This window comes from Lithobates pipiens, unplaced genomic scaffold, assembly GCF_037356315.1.
Source record: "Lithobates pipiens isolate NorthernLeopardFrog02 unplaced genomic scaffold, aLitPip1_a1.2 Scaffold_19, whole genome shotgun sequence".
Taxonomy (NCBI): Eukaryota; Metazoa; Chordata; class Amphibia; order Anura; family Ranidae; genus Lithobates; species Lithobates pipiens.
The window spans coordinates 105,989,812-106,010,808 of NW_027507764.1; the positions used below are offsets into that span (position 1 = coordinate 105,989,812).

At 42.0% G+C, this 20,997-nt stretch overlaps 1 protein-coding gene across 1 annotated transcript in view; it reads left to right on the forward strand.

The window, feature by feature from the left end:
* Positions 1-10,385: 10,385 nt before the first annotated feature.
* NCAPG2 (non-SMC condensin II complex subunit G2) overlaps positions 10,386-20,997 on the forward strand; it is a 95,811-nt gene continuing 85,199 nt past the window's right edge. Inside the window, exons 1-4 of the mRNA XM_077491141.1 lie at positions 10,386-10,469; positions 13,899-14,087; positions 14,446-14,560; positions 20,124-20,281. Of these exons, the coding sequence (XP_077347267.1) occupies positions 10,392-10,469; positions 13,899-14,087; positions 14,446-14,560; positions 20,124-20,281 (540 nt within the window). The 5' untranslated portion in view covers positions 10,386-10,391. The remainder of the gene's footprint in view (positions 10,470-13,898; positions 14,088-14,445; positions 14,561-20,123; positions 20,282-20,997) is intronic.

Genomic DNA, 20,997 nt, shown 5'->3' on the forward strand with positions numbered 1-20,997 from the left:
TTCTGAAAAACAACCCCAAACCATAACCCCCCCTCCACCAAATGATTTGGAGCAGTGCACAAAGAAAGGTCAATGAAGACATGGATGAGCGAGTTTGTGACCTCAACCCGATAGAACACCTTTGGGATCAATTAGTGGAGACTGCGAGCCAGGCATTTTCTTCCAATATCAGTGCCTGACCTCACAAATGCGCTTCTGGAAGAATGGTCAAAAATTCCCATAGACGCACTTCTAATCCTTGTGGACAGCCTTCCCAGAAGCGGTAAAGTTGTTATAGCTGCAAAGGGTGGGCCAACTTAATGGTGAACTCTACGGGCTAAGACTGGAATGCCATTAAAGTTCATGTGCGTGTAAAGGCAGGTGTCCCAATACTTTTGGTAATAGTGTATAAGTGTGTTATGCAATGTCCGCTTGGCACCCGCGATTGCTCGTCACGGAGACGTGGATCTGTGTGTTTAAACACGTAGATCCACGTCCTGCCAGGTGAGAGGAGACCGATCCGTGTGCTCTCATTACAGAGGAACACCAATCTGTCTCCTCCCCAAAATAGTGTCAAAAGTGTCCGGTATGTCTGCTGCAATGTTGCAGTCACGATAAAAATCGCAGATTGCTGTCATTACTAGTCAAAAAAATAATAATAATAATAAAAATGCCATAATTCTATCCCCCTATTTTGTAGACGCTATAACCTTTGCGCAATCCAATCAATATAAGTTTACTGCGATTTTTACCAAAAAATGTAGAATACATATTGGCCTAAATTTAGGATTTTTTTATTTTTTGATTGGGATATTTATTATAGCAAAAAGTAATAAATATTGTGTTTTTTTTTTTTTTTTTTTTTTCAAAATTGTCGCTCTTTTTTTTGTTTATAGCGCAAAAAATGTAGAGGTGATCCAATACCACCAAAAGAAAGCTCTATTTGTGGGGAAAAAATGATCAAACGTAATTTGGGTACAACGTCGCATGAATGCACAATTCTCATTCAAAATATGACAGCGCTGAAAGCTGAAAATTGGCCTGGGCAAGAAGGGGTTGAAAATGCCCGGTATGAAAGTGGTTCTAAACCCACTTTTTTTTTTTTTCCTCAAACTAACACCTGCAAGACAAAGGCATAATGAGCTAGTATGCTATGCATATTAGGGAAGAGGGATGTCGCTCTAGGAAGGGTGTCTGGAAATGCAGCTTTCCTTAGAATAGGAACAGCAGGTGCAGGCTAAGCATAGGCAATTGGGTAAGGAAAAAGTTATGGACAGCCGCATTCAAAGACTATGCCTTTTATTAAAAAAAAGTAATAATCCAAAAAATACAAGCCACAGCAAACAACGGAATACAGGGCTGACACGTTTCACACTTTCAAAAGTGCTTATTCATAGCTCATAGCAATTCGTATTCTGCTACATATTTTTTTGTAAAAATTAAAAAAATATATCCCAATTGGCGCATATTGATTGGTTTGCGCAAAATTTATAAGAGATATATTTATGGCATTTTTAGTTAATTTTTACTAGTAATGGCGGCAATCCGGGGTGTGTGTATGTGTGTGGTTTTATTTTTTTTGGGGATTGCGGTGGACAAATTGGACACCTGACACTTTTTTTGGAACCAGTGACATTATTACAGTGATCGGTGCTAAAAATATGCCCTGCCACTGTATAAATGACACTGGCAGGGAAGGGGTTAACATCAGGGCCATTCAAAGGGTTAAGTGTGTTCCCTGTTTGCTCTCTTACTGTGGGGGGTGGATGGGCTCACTGCATGGACACAGTGATCAGTGTCCATACCTGACAGAACGGAGGTCTGCCTTGGTTTACGTCGGCAGACCGCCATTCTATCTCTGTGGGGAGCGATCGTAGGTGGCTGGCAGACATTGCGTCTGCCAGGCTTGCTGACTGGCTCCCCCAGTGGCCATTGCACAAAATTGCGTACCTGTATGTGATTTTGCACAGCCGGGCCATCCTACCTCAGAACTGAACTGGTTAACTGAAAAAGAAACGGCAGTGTAGAAGGCTTAAAACTGGGTGGGGAACAGCCACACTCTGCTGCTAAGGTGAGGTTGTGGAAGACCGTTTTTATGTCACAGGTCATACACCATGGGAAGACTTGGCATAGGAACAAGATGCAATCTAGTTATACGGACTCAATGAGGTCCCTTCCAGGCAAGGATTTTAACCACTAAAGGACCCCCTACATATATACTGTTTAAGCTTAAAATCGCATACCTGTATGTGATGTCTCTTCTCGGCTCTGGACCGCGGCCACTTGCAATAGTTCACTGAAGAGGCAGACCATCGTTCTGTCAGAGGAACAGGGAGGGCTTGTGTTCCTGCTAAATAATATAAAAGGGGACTTCTGCGCCACTATACAACCAAACAAAATGTATGGAAATTCTGCCAAATCTAAAGTGATCACCACTCACCTGAAACTCAAAGCTGAATACATCCAAATGTATATGACTTAGCGCATAACCTGCATGGTCCAATGACCACCAAATTAATTAAATTACTGAAAATAATAATAGAGGCTAATAAAGTGCTAGAACAATAAAGTGCATTAACAACAGTGCATATAACAGGGCTTGACAAATTTTGCTTGGAATCTAGGAGCCAGCTTAAAAAGTTAGGAGCCAGGTCGGTAACGGCGATCCGGACCTGTCCCTGGCCTGACATGGAGACGAGTGAGGGGAAGATAGCACCCCCCCCCGTCTCCAAGTCATTGCCCATAGCTCTTAGAGGGACATTTTTATTTTTTTTAATTGCATTTTAGTGTAAATATGAGATCTGAGGTCTCTCTGACCCCAGATCTCATATTTAAGAGGACCTGTCATGCTTTTTTTCTATTGCAAGGGATTTTTACTTTCCTTGTAATAAGAATAAAAGTGACACAATTTATATTTTTTTAAAAGAACAGTGAAAAAAATAAAAATAAAAAAGTTAAAATAAGAAAAAATAAAATTGAAACGCGCCCTGTCCCGCCCGCATATGAAAGCAGTGTTCAAACCACACATAGGATCGCCGTGATCGGTAGAGCGAGAGCAATAATTCTAGCCCTAGACCTCCTCTGTAACTCAAAACGTGCAACCTGTAGGATTTTTTTTTTTTTTTTTTTTTTTTTTTTAAACGTCGCCTATGGAGATTTTAAAGGGTAAAAGTTTGTCGCCATTCCATGAGCGGGTGCAATTTTGAAGCATGACATGTTGGGGTATCAATTTACTCGGCGTAACATTATCTTTCACAATATAAAAAAAATTGGGCTAACTTCACTGTTGTCTTATTTTTTTTATTTATTAAATAAATTATTTTTCCCAAAAAAAGTGCACTTGGAAGTCCGCTGCGCAAATGCGGTGTGACAGACAGTATTGCAACAACCACCATTTTATTCTCTAGGGTGTTGGAATAAAAAATATATATAATGTTTAGGGGTTCTAAATAAAGGGAAGGAGGTGGGCAGGCAATAAAAAAACAGGCAGGGGAAGGTCCATTAGCATTGCTGCTTGTCATACCAACAGCCACCACAAGAGGGCTCCAGATTCCAGAAGGAATCATAGGACCGCAGAAGGCCTCAAAGCCGCGGCCTCAATTACCGGCAGAACGGCCTGACGCGATCACGCCGGGGGGGTTCACAGAAACGGGAGACCCCCAGCTGTGCTGCCCCAGGTGCCAGGTCGCTAATTATAGTCGCAAATGCGACCTGGCGCCCGGGTTTTGTCAAGCCCTGGCATATAATAATCAAATATAGGGCTGCAACTAACGATTATTTTCATAATTGATTAGTTGCCCGATTTTATGGTTTCGGTTAATAACCTTTAAAAAAAAAAAAAAAAAAAAAGCATGGTGTATAATTTAGTTGATATGTAACGTTAAAAAAAATAAAAAAAAAAGCAATTTATTTTTAAAAAATATCTCTATGCAGTGGTAAATATAAATAACCAACTAATATAGTTGGAGAGCAAAATCTCTAATCCACTCTGAGAACAGTCAGAAGAGATATATACTGTATATACTATTAGAGGAGATATTCCCACAAAAAAAATTTCATTTTGAGAACTTTTTTCAATTTTCTAATCGTTAGTTGGGTCAAATTGATGTTCATTTTTTCAACCACAGTGATGGGAAAATTTGGAAATGGAAAACTGCTTGGTGAAAGGAATTTTCAGACAGTGCATGTGGTTTTCGTTCAGAAATTATATTCATTCATAAAAACAGAATGTTAAAAACAAGTGAAAATTTCAAAACCACATTCTTTCAGCGAATGTACAAAGAATTTTTCCTCTGAAAATTGATCCGTTATGCCGGAGGAGCTGGAGGGGACGCCCCCCCCCCCCCTTCCGCTGCTGTTACCAGTGCTCCCGTTCAATCGGGAGCACCGATTCACGATCCGGTCCTCCGGCTGCTGGGGAGGAACTGGAACGAAGCCCTAATCGGCTTAGTTCCAGTCTCCTAATAGTAAACACGGAAGTGACGTCATGATGTCACTTCCCGTTTACTCGGCTGCCAATGGCGCTGGTTTAAAAAAATATAGTATACAATACAGTATATACAGAATACAGTATTCGGAATCGCCGTTTTCGGCGATCTGAATAATTTGAAGTGTAAAGGAGGGATTGGAGGTCTTAGACCCCTTATCCCTCCATAAAGAGTACCTGTCATCACCTATTACTGTCACAAGGGATGTTTACATTCCTTGTGACAGCAATAAAAGTGATCAAATTTATTTTTTTATTTTTTAAAACAATTTATTCATTTTAAAATAAATAAAAAAAAAAAAAAATTTTTAAAGCGCCTGCCGTCCCCCCGAGCTCGCGCAGCAAAGAAAACGCATATAGAAGTCGCGCCCGCATATGTTAAATGGTGTTCAAATCACACATGTGAGGTATCACCGCGATCGTCAGAGCGAGACCAATAATTCTAGACCTCCTCTGTAACGCTAACCTGGTAACCGTAATTTTTTTTTTTTAAAGTGTCGCCTATTGAGATTTTTAGGTACCGTACTTTGTCGTCATTCCATGAGTGCGTGCAATTATAAAGTGTGACATGTTTGGTATCTATTTACTCGGCGTAACATCTTTCACATTATGCAAAAAAATTGGGCTAATTTTACTGTTTCGTTTTTTTTTAATTCATGAAAGTGTCCCTTTTCCCAAAAAGTTGCGTTTAAAACACCACTGCGCAAATACCGTGTGACATAAAATATGTCACATAAAAATATATATAATGTTTGGGGGTTCCAAGTAATTTTCTAGCACAAAATATGGATTTTAACTTGTAAACACCAAATTCCCAAAATAGACTTAGTCATGAAAGGGTTAAAGTGAACTCCTAGTGATGACACTGTGATGCATTTAACATAGTCGAGTGATATAGAGTTCTCGTAAAGTGCACTCACTGTGGAAATAATAAAGTGCTACCAGCTGTGCAAAATACAAATAAAGTGCAACAAAATGTCCAAAGTCCAAAAAGCTGTGTCCATTCACTCCCAATTCCCGTGATTAACCACTTTCAGACCGGACCATTTTGCTGGTAAATGACCAGAGGTCTTTTTACACTTTGGCACTGCGCTGCTTTAACTGGTAATTGCGCGGTCATGCAATGTTGTACCCAAACAAAATTTGCGTCCTTTTCTTCCCACAAATAGAGCTTTCTTTTGATGGTATTTGATTGCCTCTGCGATTTTTATTTTTTGCGATATAAACGTAAAAAGACCGCAAATTTTGAAAAAAAATGATATTTTCTACTTTTTGTTATTAGAAAAATCCAATAAACTCAATTTTAGTCATACATTTAGGACAAAATGTATTCAGCCACATGTCTTTGGTAAAAAAAAAGTCAATAATTGTATATTTATTGGTTTGCGCAAAAGTTGTCACATCTACAAACTAAGGTACGTTTTCTGGAATTTACGCAGCTTTTAGTTTACGACTGCCTATCTCATTTCTTGAGGTGCTAAAATGACAGGGCAGTACAAAACCCCCCCAAATGACCCCATTTTGGAAAGTAGACCCCCTAAGGAAATTGATAAGAGGCATGTTGAGCCCATTGAATATTTTATTTTTTTGCCTCAAGCGATTGAATAATGACAAAAAAAAAATTTTTTTTTTTTTTTTACACAAAGTTGTCACTAAATGATATATTGCTCACACATGCTATGGGCGTATGTGAAATGACACCCCAAAATAAATTCTGCTGCTTCTCCTGAGTACGGGGATACCACATATGTGGGACTTTTTGGGAGCCTAGCCGCGTACAGGGCCCCGAAAACCAAGCACCGCCTTCAGGCTTTCTAAGGGCGTAAATTTTTGATTTCACGCCTCACTACCTATTACAGTTTTGAAGGCCATAAAATGCCAAGATGGCACAAAACCCCCACAAATGACCCCATTTTAGAAAGTAGACACCCCAAGCTATTTGCTGAGAGGCATGTTGAGTCCATGGAATATTTTATATTTTGCCACAAGTTGCGGGAAAATTACAAACTTTTTTTTTTTTTTTTTTTTTTTCACAAAGTTGTCACTAAATGATATATTGCTCATGCATGCCATGGGCATATGTGAAATGACACCCCAAAATAAATTCTGCTGCTTCTCCTGAGTACGGGGATACCACATATGTGGGACTTTTTGGGAGCCTAGCCGCGTACGGGGCCCCGAAAACCAAGCACCGCCTTCAGGCTTTCTAAGGGCGTAATTTTTTGAGTTCACTTCTCACTACCTATTACAGTTTTGAAGGCCATAAAATGCCAAGATGGCACAAAACCCCCACAAATGACCCCATTTTAGAAAGTAGACACCCCAAGCTATTTGCTGAGAGGCATGTTGAGTCCATGGAATATTTTATATTTTGCCACAAGTTGCGGGAAAATTACAAACTTTTTTTTTTTTTCACAAAGTTGTCACTAAATGATATATTGCTCACGCATGCCATGGGCATATGTGAAATGACACCCCAAAATAAATTCTGCTGCTTCTCCTGAGTACGGGGATACCACATATGTGGGACTTTTTGGGAGCCTAGCCGCGTACGGGGCCCCAAAAACCAAGCACCGCCTTCAGGCTTTCTAAGGGCGTTACAGTTTTGAAGGCCATAAAATGCCAAGATGGCACAAACCCCCCCCCCCAAATGACCCCATTTTAGAAAGTAGACACCCCTAAATTTAGGGGTACACTAGTGAGACTAGGTAATAAATGGCGGGTGCCCTGAAACTATAAAAAAATAACTAACCAACCAGCGTCACCTGTAACAGTTATATGGTGATCACTGGTGAAAGGGTTAACTAGGGGGCAATCAGGGGGCTTTATGCGGTAGTATATGGGGGTCCCTGGCGCTATAAAAAGCTGCGGCGAACCTAAATACCTACCTGCCTAACTAGCGTCACCTGTGACACTAATACAGCGATCAGAAAAACGATCGCTTATTAGGCTGGGTTCACACTGGAGCGATGCGGGAACGCCACGAATGCGCGGCGGGTTCCCGCATCGCATGCCTCCCGGCGGCAGTTCACACTGCCCTATGCGAACTGCTGGGAGTGTCAGTGAAATGTTAATGACACCCCCAGATCAGTTTGCATATCGCAGTGCGATCTGCAAACTTGGATCGCATGGTGTGAACACCCATGCGATCCGATTCTGCTGCGGACCAAAAAAAGGGTCCCGTGCGAGTTTGCGGCGGGTGCGACACGAATTCAGCCATACTATCTGTATAGCTGAACTCGAATCGCACAGAGATCGGATGTGATTTGCACTGCAGTGCGGTGCGAATCACATCCGTTCTCATAAACCGCTGCAATGTGAACCCAGCCTTAGTGACACTGGCGACGGGGGGTGATCACGGGGTTAAACCTTTATTGGGGGGGTTAGGGGGGTACCTTAGAACTAAAGGGGGCTAACCCTAACTGCCCTAACAGTTATTAGTCACAAATGACACCTGCCGGGTGATCAGGGGGTTAAACCTTTATTAGGTAATAAATGGCGGGTGCCCTGAAACTATAAAAAAATAACTAACCAACCAGCGTCACCTGTAACAGTTATATGGTGATCACTGGTGAAAGGGTTAACTAGGGGGCAATCAGGGGGCTTTATGCGGTAGTATATGGGGGTCCCTAGCGCTATAAAAAGCTGCGGCGAACCTAAATACCTACCTGCCTAACTAGCGTCACCTGTGACACTAATACGGCGATCAGAAAAATGATCGCTTATTAGGCTGGGTTCACACTGGAGCGATGCGGAAACGCCGCGAATCCGCGGCGGGTTCCCGCATCGCATGCCTCCCGGCGGCAGTTCACACTGCCCTATGCGAACTGCTGGGAGTGTCAGTGAAATGTTACTGACACCCGCAGATCAGTTCGCATATCGCAGTGCGATCTGCAAACTCGGATCGCATGGTGTGAACACCCATGCGATCCGATTCTGCTGCGGGCCAAAAAAAGGGTCCCGTGCGAATTTGCGGCGGGTGCGGCGGGTGTGGCGGGTGCGGCGGGTGCGGCGAATGGCTGAACTCGAATCGCACAGAGATCGGATGTGATTTGCACTGCAGTGCGGTGCGAATCACATTCGTTCTCATAAACCGCTGCAATGTGAACCCAGCCTTAGTGACACTGGCGACGGGGGGTGATCACGGGGTTAAACCTTTATTGGGGGGGTTAGGGGGGTACATTAGAACTAAAGGGGGCTAACCCTAACTGCCCTAACAGTTATTACAGTCACAAATGACACCAATGCAAAAAAAAAAAAAAAAAAAAAAAAATGACATTGGTGTCACTGTGACTGGGGGGCAGGGGTAATTGGGGGGGTGATCGGGGGGTAAAGGGGGGGTGTGAGTGTGCCTGGCATGTTCTACTGTGTGTGGGATGTGTTGGTGCAACTCACTGATCCGCTCTCCTCCGTGTCGGAACGAAAAATACCGACACGGAGGAGAGAATACATCACTTCCTCTCCTGTGTTTACATTACAGGAGAGGAAGTGATGTCACCGGGGATTTCCATTCGTCAGGAGCGATCGCGAGGGGGTGGCCATGAATGAATGGCCGTCCCCTCGTCCGGGATCGCTCCCGAACGAAAACCGACCGCCGCAGGCACCGGGCGGGGGCCCGATCGGGCCCCCGACCCGCGGGAGGCAAAGCACGTACATGTATGTGCTTATGCCTGCCCGTGCCATTCTGCCGACGTACATCGGCGTGCGGCGGTCGGCAAGTGGTTAAAGTGCTTCTGAATCCTATGAAGTGTTCTCAGTGCCCTTACCTCATGGGCTTGTAAAAAGCACTCTTATAGAAATCTTATCCCCATGTCCATGATTGTAGGTCAATCCAGCATAAAATTTGGCCTAAATTGATGAAGAAGAAATCTAGATTTAATTTTTTGTTTTTATTTTTTTACATTTTTCTAATTGGATGTTTTTTTTAAAAGAAGAAAGTAAAACATAATTTTTTTTAAGTCCCGCCTACTTTTGGAACGCAACGCGTACGGACCACGTGACCTAAGCCGTGACGCCATCCGCAAGCTATCACACTGATCCGCGCATGGATTTTGGGCTGCATTTGTTTTCATGCTCAACACTCGCCACTGGAGATCAGTGCTTCTGAATGTGAGTGTAACTTCTTTTTAATATTGTCTTTTAATAAATTCGTATCAACGGAGAGCACTAGATTTTGTTTGTTCTTTATGTTTTTATATATGGAATCACACTGATTTGATGACATGGAGAAGAATTTTATCTTGGAGTACTCCCGTTTTTTTCTGCTGAATCTTATGATTTACCCATGATGGGAACATGCATTTTCTGACCTGTCTGATATATCAGGGGTCCATTATTTGAGATGAGAGTCCATCTTGCTCAATGGTGAAGGGATCACATCATCACTTGTTATATTGATTGAAGACACACTGCACAAGCGGACTCTTCCTGATTACTACACCTTTTTTTTCTTTGAAAGTTTGGGCTGCAATTAAGTTGAAGATTTGGTCAGGAGCGATGGTGTCCTCCATGCTAAGAAATGGAGGCAGATACTTCACTATCATGCCATACCATGAGGGAGACGTGCCTTTGGCCCCAAATTTTATTCTGCTGCAGGACAATGACCCCAAACATACAGCCATTGTCATTAGGTCAGTTTTCCAGTCTGAAAGAAGGGGCGGGGGGGATAAAAAATCGGCTACAATTTCCCCCCCCCCCTTTTTTTTTATTTTATTTTTTTTTTTACACAATGTTCCACGCCTGCCATAAATCTGTGCACCATAGTGTGTTTAATAATGATGATATTATTATAATACAGGATTTATAGAGTGCCAACAGTCATGTTTGTATATGTAGGTCATGTGTGTTTTTTTTTTTTTTTTTTTTTTGTACAGACATGTATAAATGTGTTTTATTTTTTTTTATTTTTTTCCATTAAGGAGTCGCAATGTCTAAGCGGGAGGCATTTTTACTTGCCACAGGGAAGGATATGTTACAAGATTTCTTACATTTCATTCAGCTTCATGTAAGTCCATTATTTGTATACTCTGTGTTGGAGCTCTGCGCGTATCCCTGTCGTTTTTTAAGCTGCAGTGTAATGCTCGATTTGCTTCATAGCCTGAAGTGAGGATTGTCCTTAAGATTCATCTACTTCTCAGTGTCTCCTCTTTGTAACTGCTCCATTGCTTTCTGTGAAGATCTACAGAACTGCAATGTGGCTTAATACTTTGCTAACGTGAATCCCAGTGTTTGGTTTTCTGTGGTACTCTTCCATCTGTGGCTCTCCAGATTTGTCATTTTACAACATGACAGATTAACCCATTAAAGAGAACCTGTCTTGAGAAACTTGTGTGGGTTGTTATTGGGAACCTGTGCAAAAATAGTGGTTACCTGCCTTCCATTCTGAGACTGACTCTAATTTGCAAGTCTTTGGATATTCTGATGGCACGGTTTTATTCTCTTTCTGGGTATTTGACTCAGAAAGCCTTGCAATCACCCAACCATTATAATGGCCAAGCAGCTAGAATGTCATCACTATTAGCAGTCCACACACTTCTCTCATGACCTCATGAATCCACTGGCACTATTATTATTATTATTATTATTATTATTATTATTATTATTATTATTTATTATTATTATTATTATTATATATTTTTATTATGAGATTTATTGTATATTTTATTATTATCATATTTATTTTATATTTTATTATTATATTTATTTTATATTTTATTATTATGATATTTATTTTATATTTTATTATATATTTTTATTATGAGATTTTTTATTATATATTATTATTATTATTATTATTATTTTATTTTTTTAACGAGTAGGAAGTCGTCATTTAGAGATTCAACAGTACAATATAAAATGCAGCATACAAGGAGTGCCATTACAGTATATCAGACTTTCTCAACCTTTTCAACACAGAGGAACCCTTGAAATAGTTCTCCCGTCTCGGGAAACCCCTGCTAAAAATTAGAAATCTACAACTCATGATACAATAGTGTGATGGTCAGTAGGAAGAATGGTCCTTACACTTGTGGTCATTGGGAAGAATTACCTCCTTACAGATAGCTAAAAAGATCAGTGGTGTCGGTGGGAACTTATCTGAGAGGCAGAAATTGTCCAATTCTGAAGGAACCCCTAGCAACCTCTGGAGGAACCCTGGTGGCGAATCACTGCAGTATATTATATGTGTCATCCAGGATAAACTGAGTACAGCACAATACATTTAGAAAAAATCAGTTGACATGATTTTTAAATATGTAAATTTATCATAATTATTACAATACATACCCTCTTTTCATTTATGGTCTTATTGTAACATTAAGGCCTGGTTCACAGTAATGCGACTTGAGTCACACAGAATCGCATGACAAGGGAAATTTCATTGTTTTTAATGGTGCTCGTTTTAATCAATGTGGCTCAGAATGGTGCGATTATTTATTTTTTGGAAACGATTCCTGCACTTCTTGGTGCGATTTACAATGTGAATTGACCACTTAGAATATACAAAGTTGCATTGTATAATCACACTGCAAATCACAACAAAGTTCCATCACAGAAGTGTGAACCGAGTCTAAAAGTATTTCACATATATTTTTTTTATTTTATTTTTTATTTTGGTCTTTATAGATGCCCAGGGGAATTAAGGGACCCCCCTTAGCATTGGGGAACCGATTGTCTGTCTTAAAATATTCTGATTTTCAAGCAGGTGCTTGCTTTCTAAAGCTTATCAAAAAGCAAAACTTCTTCCTTTTTAGTTTTGGATACTGTTAAAGTGGTAGTAAACTCTCCCCCGATTTTGGTCGGCATAAAAAATACTAATGATTGTTGCTTGTAGATGTCTCCTTACTTGCTGTGTAATAACTTCCCCAGCACATGCGCATCTCTCCCCTGATTTACAGCACGTCATCCATTGACAGGATGCCGTGTCTGATTTCCACTTCCTGTAGCACTGCTGTCCACTCATGAGGCTGCAGATTAATTCATAACTTCCTGGTACACCCCATGTGAGGTCACATGGGGAGTAAATCCGGGCATCGTACTGTGATGGACCTTGGCTTACAGCGGACTGACAGGCACACTTTACAAGAAAGTTAAAGCCAACAGTTGCCATAGGAACGTCGAATCAAGAATAAGATTTGGTTAAGACACGATCGCGCATGCGTGAGATTACAGCAAGGGAAACATGATGCACACAAATGCTCTGCATTGCAGACTCGGAAAAACATAATAAAAAATAAGATGATGCCACCTTATTCCAGAGATGAGATTTTTAAAAACTTTCTAAAAAATGTAAGAAATATGCGATTGGGCCTGGATTACACTGGGTAATGTTAAAAGCCGCATCGGGATAGCAGAATTTACTACCGCTGTCGTTTTTTATTGCTGTCCGTTCCCCTGTTATGGAGATTCATCCTCTCTATTTCTCCTGATTACCATTATGATTGAATGTGAAACAAAATCCCAAATTTTGGGTTGTCCCCAGAACAGTAATAGAGGGGAAATCTTCCAATGGGAACACTAGGTCTGGTTACTGGGGGGGGGCAAGGGATTTCCTTAATTTTCAGAATTTTATCACTTCCTGTTTTGGGTATGGGACAGGAAGTGAAGGGAAATCTTTCCAATGGGACACAGATGGCAAAAAAAAAATCTGACGGGTTGCAACCCTCCCTTACTCGAACCAAAAAGGAAAATAAAGTGTTGCCTATAGTTCTACTTTAATCGCGTGATGATAGCTTTTGCCATAGCTTTGCACTCAGGGCCCCCTGCTGTGTGTGAAAAACCCTAAGCACAAACATTATAATAAACATGGGAACTGGAAAGTATGCAAAGAACTGAAGTTGTAACAAATAGGAGCCAATCAGATTTCAGTGTTTTATTTTGGGGGAACATTTAAATAAGAATTTGTTCAGTTGCTGTAGGATACAACTGCACTTGTGTGCTTTTTTATTTATTTATTTATTTATTTATTTTTAAAGAAAAAGTTTCCACACACTGGATAGATCACAAGTGTCTACGTTTCTTGTAGAAATTGTCCACAGGTATGGCAGTCCCCACTCAAGGACTGCACTACTAACGCGTTTCAGCCAGTTAGGGCTTAATCACAATTGTGTGCTACTTTTCTTTTCTTCTTTATTTATTTTTTTTATGAATCGGCCGAGCCCTATAGCTTCTTATAATTCCGATATAAATTGTCCTATAGCCCAAACTATGTAGGGAAGGTTTCGAATTTTACAAGACGTTGGTTAATAACTGGTCTAGATGTAGGTCTTCAATTCATAATGAGCATAACATTGCCTCTTTTGGCAATGAGCTAAATAAGTTACCTAAAAGGACTTGCTGATGTTGCCTCCACCTTGTACACATTGATGGTTAAGGCTTGCCCCATTGCTGGTTTACATATTTGTATAACGGATTGTGGGGACTTATTACATTGTAGAAAGATGCGACGGATCCTTTTGATCTAGAAGAGGTATTGCAAGAGCTGCCGAGGAAGCAAAAGGAGGAATTATGGCAGAAGCTGAAGATTTTGCTGCTGGATACGTTGGTGGCGAATCCAGTAGAGACGTGGCACAAAATAGATGATGCAGATGATGATGACATGGAAGTGGAAGGAGCTTCTGAAGTGGTATGTGGCATATTGTTCCTCCCCCCCCCCCCCCCCTTTTTTATTTATTTATTTTTTTGTCCAATAGATATAAAATACTTTTTGCTATACTTTCACAATAAACTGCTACTATCATTCATCTCTTTCTGTGCATAAGCTAACACATTTGGAGTTGCAGTGTAGTGTTTTTTTTTTTTTTTTTATGTTTCCAATTATTTCATGTTGGAGACCTATCATAAGCGGGCTTCCATTTTATTGGGGGTGTCCAGAATATATGTTGGCACCCTCTGGTTGCTGCATTAACATGCTGGTGACAATTTACATTGTTAGACGTGAGTGTAGACTACATTCCAAACAGCACTTTGTTCTTTTCTCTTAGAAAAACGCTATGGATGTAATACATGGTGTAACCATTGTGGCAACACTCTCTGTGTCTGTGGTGGAAGAGGACATGACTTATCAAGATCTCCTGGAATGTGCTGGCCTTCTCAATGGTGAAGTACTTTTTTTATTTCAATTTTTATTTTCATTTTGTTTTTGTTCAAATAGAGCATTCTAAATGTACAGGTCTAAGCAGTGTTTTTTCTTCTTTTTTTTTCATTGGGAACTGTTAAAAGAGCATTCCAAATGAGTTTTGCTTTTTTTACCTAATAATAAGGTGTGTTTTCCCCTTTTTTATATTACCACATTTGTATAAAGATATATGATATAGAAATTACAACCACAAATGAACAAAATGTATAAATGGTACATAAATAATACAAAAAAAAATAGTTACATAGGTTGATCAAGTTCAGCCCAAAAAATAATACAATCCCATATACACAAACCTACACCCACAGTTTATCCAGAGGAAAGCAAAAAACCCCAGCAAAGCATGCTCCAGTTTGCTACAGCATGGGATGAAAATTCCTTCCTTAACCCCTTCGAGGCAATCTGATTTTTATTTTTATTTTTTTTCCTGTATCAACTTTACCTATAAATGTTAGTACCCAGTTATATAGTGTACATTTTAGTAAAGAATCCAGGCCTTTTTTAATGCAATCACCTGAGCTTGCCAGAACAACTCTGGGGGGAGTCCATTTTCAATGTGAAGAAACCTTTCTGTATTTGGAGATGAAAAATTTCTCTTTCTCATGACCCCTATGGCTCTAATCAGTTTCTTCAAAAAAAAAAAAAAAAACCCTAGCCGCTCTAATTCATATCCACGGCAACCCGAAAGGGGGTGGTCGTGGATAGATTCATGCTATGCATATAGCAGGGCGGCAGTGCTCCTAATGGACAGGCTGCCCCTAGTGAGAGGGGTTGGTGACTTCCATTGTGTTAAGGATTTCTTTGCATAAAACAATACTATACGTAAGAAAAATTTAGTGCTTTTGGAAAGGGATTCATCATCAATATAACCCAACAGGCACCTTTAAGGGGTTGTATACATTGGGTATATGGGTAATGGAGCTAATGAAAGCGGTGACCTCTGACCATTGTACAATGTAGAAGAGATGCATCATATGTAGAAATGAGTTTCGAATGAGAGGGGTCAGTCAACAGATGTTCTAGAGGGGAGGGTTGTATAGCGATATTATGTAGGCCGAATTGTGCAGCAGCAGTGTGTCATAATTGAGGATATCGAAAGTAAGCTGTGGGCGGAAGACTAAAGTCTCTACGAAATTCCAAAAAAGATTGAAAAGTATTTTTAAGAAACAAGTGAGAAATTAATTTCACCCTCCCATCTGAACCAAAATGCTACATCCGTTCTTCGGAAAAACTCCTGCGGACACGGCTTGCTCCGTAGAGGAGCATTAGACGAGTATTCGGCAGCTGCACGTGATGGGAGCAATTTCGAGAGTTTGAATATCCGTAAGGTCATGGATAGAACACTCGTACTATCCCTACCCCTTGTAGCTTGGCGATGGATCAAGGAAGTAAGAAAAGCATAGCAGCTTCCAGAGCTGTGGCAGCATTAACTTCAGGGTAGGACCACCAATGGGCATGAGCCAGTTGAGAGGCTACATTTTAGGTTTAAAGATTAGGAAGTACAAGGCCTCCTTCCAGAACAGGTAGTTGCAGCAGATCTTTGGCAATTCGAAATCTGCATTTAGTAATCTTATACTGGGGAGTTGGTCAATATGTAGCGGAAGCGTAGCAGGAATATCCTTTTGAAAATTGTTATCCTCCCTAGTAGTGTTTAAAGGGAGCTTGAACCAGATTTTTAAAGTACGTTTAAGTTTACTAATGAGAGGGTTCAATTATTCTTAATATATAAATGGGCTGGTGAACTATAATACCCAATACCTAGATGTGTTCTAACTGTATGGGGATGGAACTGACTGGGGGAGGATACATATCGTCGTTCATGGTCAGGAAGGGGGTAAAATTTTCCGGGGCTGAAGCGGTTAATGAGCCAGTAGGCATTCATATCAGTAAGTCCTTGATCTGTGACGGCCGAGTCTGCTAGCCACAGAGGACTCAGTCTCCATATCCGGAATGCATCAGACGTGCCTAGAACAAGATTCACCAACAAAGGAGAATGGTCGGATACCGCTCTGGGGAGATATTGGATGTCATTTACCATGCTAAGCATGCCACGAGAAAGCAAACTTATCAATGCGGGACAGTGTACCATAAGTTTTAGAATAGCATGAGTACTCTTGTACAGAGGCATGTTTCTATCTCCAGGCATCCAAAAAGTGAAATTGATCTAGGTATGAGCCTAAAGGAGTAGGGGGCAAGGTAGAGCCACCCAGCCTGTCAAGGGCGTTATCAAAGACTGTGTTGAAATCCCCAGCCATTAGGAGGGGGGCCTTCAGCGAGTTCTAACACTGCTCTCATAATACATTCAAACAGCAATTTATTAAATGGCGGTGGAATATCTAAACTGACAGGCAGCCAGCATAATGACTGACAGGCAGCAGCTCTCTGCTCGGGGAGGTGAGAGAACCGAGCCAGTGGCTTGGATCTCGGTGAAGAGACGGCAGGGGACAGATGCAGCATCAGTCCGATGCGGCATTCACCTAGGTAAGTATGCATATGGGATAAAAAAAAAATCCTATACTTCTTTTAAGTGGCTAGACTACCCCTAGTGGGGAAAGCACCTCTGTGTGGGACAGAAGCAGGCATTTCAGTCTTCCAGGGCAGCGAAATAAACCAGGCTAAGCTTCATAGCCTTTGTTTTCTTCATCCATCCTTGCTGTGATTGCAGAATTCCTCTGTAGATTGTGTGTGTGTGTGTGTGTGTGTGTGTGTGTGTGTGTGTGTGTGTGTGTGTGTGTGTGTGTGGTATTTTTTTTTTTTTTTTACTTAACCTTAAAGCGGGATTCCACCTTAAAGTGGAACCTCCGCTCATCGGATCCCTCCCCCCTCCGGTGTCACAATTGACACCTTTCAGGGGGGAGGGGGGTGGAGATACCTGTGGGAGTCTACGCCATTTCCTGCCCTGCCGCGCTGTCTGCTGGGACACACACAGGTCCGAGTGACAGCGCGGAGATTTCCTATTGCGTGGCGCGGCTCGCGCATGCGCAGTAGGGAACCGGGAAGTGAAGCCGATTCGCTTCACTTCCTGATTCCCTCACCTAGAATGGTGACTACAGCAGCCGAGAGCCGAGCAATCGATCGGCCTCGGCTTCCGGCATCGCTGGAACCCGGGACAGGTGAGTGTCCATTTATTAAAAGTCAGCAGCTGTAGTATTTATAGCTGCTGGCTTTTAATATATTTTTTTTTGTTGGTGGAATCCCTCTTTAACCACTTGCTTACAGGGCACTTAAACACCTTCCTGCCCAGACCAATTTTCAGCTTTCGGTGCTCTCACACTTTGAATGACAATTACTCAGTCATGCAACACTGTACCCAAATGAATTTTTTGTCCTTTTTTTCCCACAAATAGAGCTTTCTTTTGGTGGTATTTGATCACCTCTGGGGTTTTTATTTTTTGCGCTATAAATGAAAAAAGACCGAAAATTTTGAAAAAAAACGCATATTTCTTTGTTTCTGTGACAGAATTATGCAAATTATTAATTTTTCTTCATAAATTTTGGTCACAATTTATACTGCTACATATCTTTGGTAAAAATAACCCAAATTAGTGGATATTATTTGGTCTTTGTGAAAGTTAGAGAGTCTACAAGCTGTGGTGCGAATCGCACAAAATTGATCACATCTGATGTACTGGTGGCCTATCTCGCTTCTTGTGACCCGAACAAGTCAGGAAAGTACAAATACCCCCCAAATGACCCCTTTTTGGAAAGTAGACATTCCAAGGTATTTAGTAAGAGGTATAGTGAGCTTTTTGATGTTGTCATTTTTTTCCCACAATTCTTTGCAAAATTAAGATTTTTCATTTTTTTTTTTTCTCCACAAAATTGTCATTGTAATAGGTTATTTCTCTCACGTGGCATGTGTATACCACAAATGACACCCCCCAAAAAATTCTGCTACTCCTCCTGAGTATTACAATACCACATGTGTGGGACTTTTTCACAGCCTGGCCACATAGAGAGGCCCAACATGCAGGTAGCGCCATCATGTGTTCTAGGAACATAAGTTACACATCTAACTTGTTGACTATTTATTACACTTTTGAAGCACCAGGACAATGACACGTGACACTGATGACAGATGGCACTGATACGTGGCAATGATGACAGGTGGCACTGATGACAGATGGCACTAATATGTGGCACTGATGACAGATGGCACTAATATGTGGCACTGATGACGCGTGGCACTTATACGTGGCACTAATACGTGGCACTGATGACACGTGGCACTGAAACGTGGCACCGATGACAGATGGCACTAATACGTGGCACTAATATGTGCCACCGATGACAGATGGCACTAATACATGCCACCGATGACGCGTGACACTGATGACAGATGGCACTGATAAGTGGCATTGATGACACGTGACACTGACAACAGATGGCACGTGACACTGACAGGTGGCACTGATGACAAATGGCACTGATACGTGGCACTGATGACAGATGGCACTATGTGGCACTGACGACACGTGGCACTGACGGCAGGTGGCACTGACGGCAGGTGGCACTGACGGCAGGTGGCACTGACGGCAGGTGGCACTGGGGGCAGGTGGCACTGGGGGCAGGTGGCACTGACGGCAGGTGGCACTGGGGTGGATGGCACTGGGGGCAGGTAGCACTGGGGTGGATGGCACTGGGGGCAGGTAGCACTGGGGTGGATGGCACTGGGGGCAGGTAGCACTGGGGTGGATGGCACTGGGGGCAGGTAGCACTGGGGTGGATGGCACTAGGGGCAGGTAGCACTGGGGTGGATGGCACTGGGGGCAGGTAGCACTGGGGTGGATGGCACTGGGGGCAGGTAGCACTGGGGTGGATGGCACTGGGGCAGATAGCACTGCTGGGGGCGGATGGCACTGCTGGGGGCGGATGGCACTGCTGGGGGCGGATGGCACTTTTTATTTCATTTTTTTAATTTTTTTTTTTTCCGGAATCAGAACGGCTGCCGCTGCAGCCGTTCATCTCTCCCCTCTCGCACTGTCTGTGCGAGGAAGGAGAGCGGCGCTGCGAGATGATCTCATATGTTTACATATGAGATCATCTCCCATTGGACACGCCGATCACGCTGTAAACGGCCGCTGTGATTGGCCGTTTACAGCGATCTGTGTTTGCCTGTCCCCGGGGGACACGGCGAACACAGAACTTCCGCGATGCGCGCCCGCGGCGGCGCGCATTGCGGAAGTAAACATCAGGCCGTCCAGGGACGACCGCCCAAACGAACGCGCCTGCTCTACGGCCGTAATTCGGCTATAGGGCGGGCGCGAGGAGGTTAAAGAAATGGCATTCTGTTTTATTTATTTTTTTGGCAGCTGGATTACAGGTCTTCAGTTGTGATAGAAAAATGTGCATTGAAATGGTTTTACTTTGCCTGCCTGATTCTCTAGTTTCGCTACTTAACATAACAAGCATGCAGCTCAGTAAGCAGGTAGTAAAGTCAGAAAATCATCATGACAGATGGGCAACTAGTAGTCGTCAACCTAACTTTTTTCTTTTTAAACTAACATTTACATTCAACTGCAGGTATTCTGGAAGCTTTACCAAGGTCAGAATCCCATGTCCGTCTTGCCATCCGGCAACTGTGTGAGGCCTGGTGGGAGAAGGGCTTAGAAAAGAAAGAAGAGTTTGGGAAAACGGCTTTTTCAATGCTCTTGGCAAAGTCACTTGAACCGAAATGTTTGGTATGTACAATAAAAAACTTTGCCTTCTTACACTGTTTTAAGCTTATAACAGCTATGTGCATGCCAATAACCCAGTGGTCTGATTTTTGAAGTGTGTTCTTAATCGTACAACTTCCAATCTATTCAGAATGTTAAGAAAATAAACCTTTTTCTTTTAGCAGCCTTTGGGTGATGTAGCTTGGGGGTCAGATCTACTCTTTAGCCGGTTGTATACAGTTCAAATCTTGGCTGGTTCAGCAGGGAGGTCTAATAAACCCCAGATCTCTCCATAAAGGGGACATGTCACGGCTCATGGTTGTTTCTCCCTTGTGAAAGCCATAAAGTTAATCCAAAAAAAATAATAAAATAGTATGAAATAATATAAAAAAGAAACAAAAAACTTTGAAGTGCCCCCATCCCACCGTGCGTACACGTGAATGCAAACGCATACGTTACTCCCCCGTGCATGTGTATCACCAGTGATCACCAGGGTGGATTTGATTTAATTAAAGTCAATTTAAATCAGGATTTCAATCACTAGTAAAAAGGCTTGATTTTAAATCCACTCAATTTAAATCCTAATTTTCAAAGAGCAACTGTCCTCTCTAGCTCCTCCTCTGACCTTCTGTTGACTCGCAGACAGTCCTATTTACTTTAATGGGACGGGTGGTGATGCGGCAGTGACACAACAAGTTGAGGGACTTGGCGGCAGCAGGTGAATAGATGCCCACTAACAG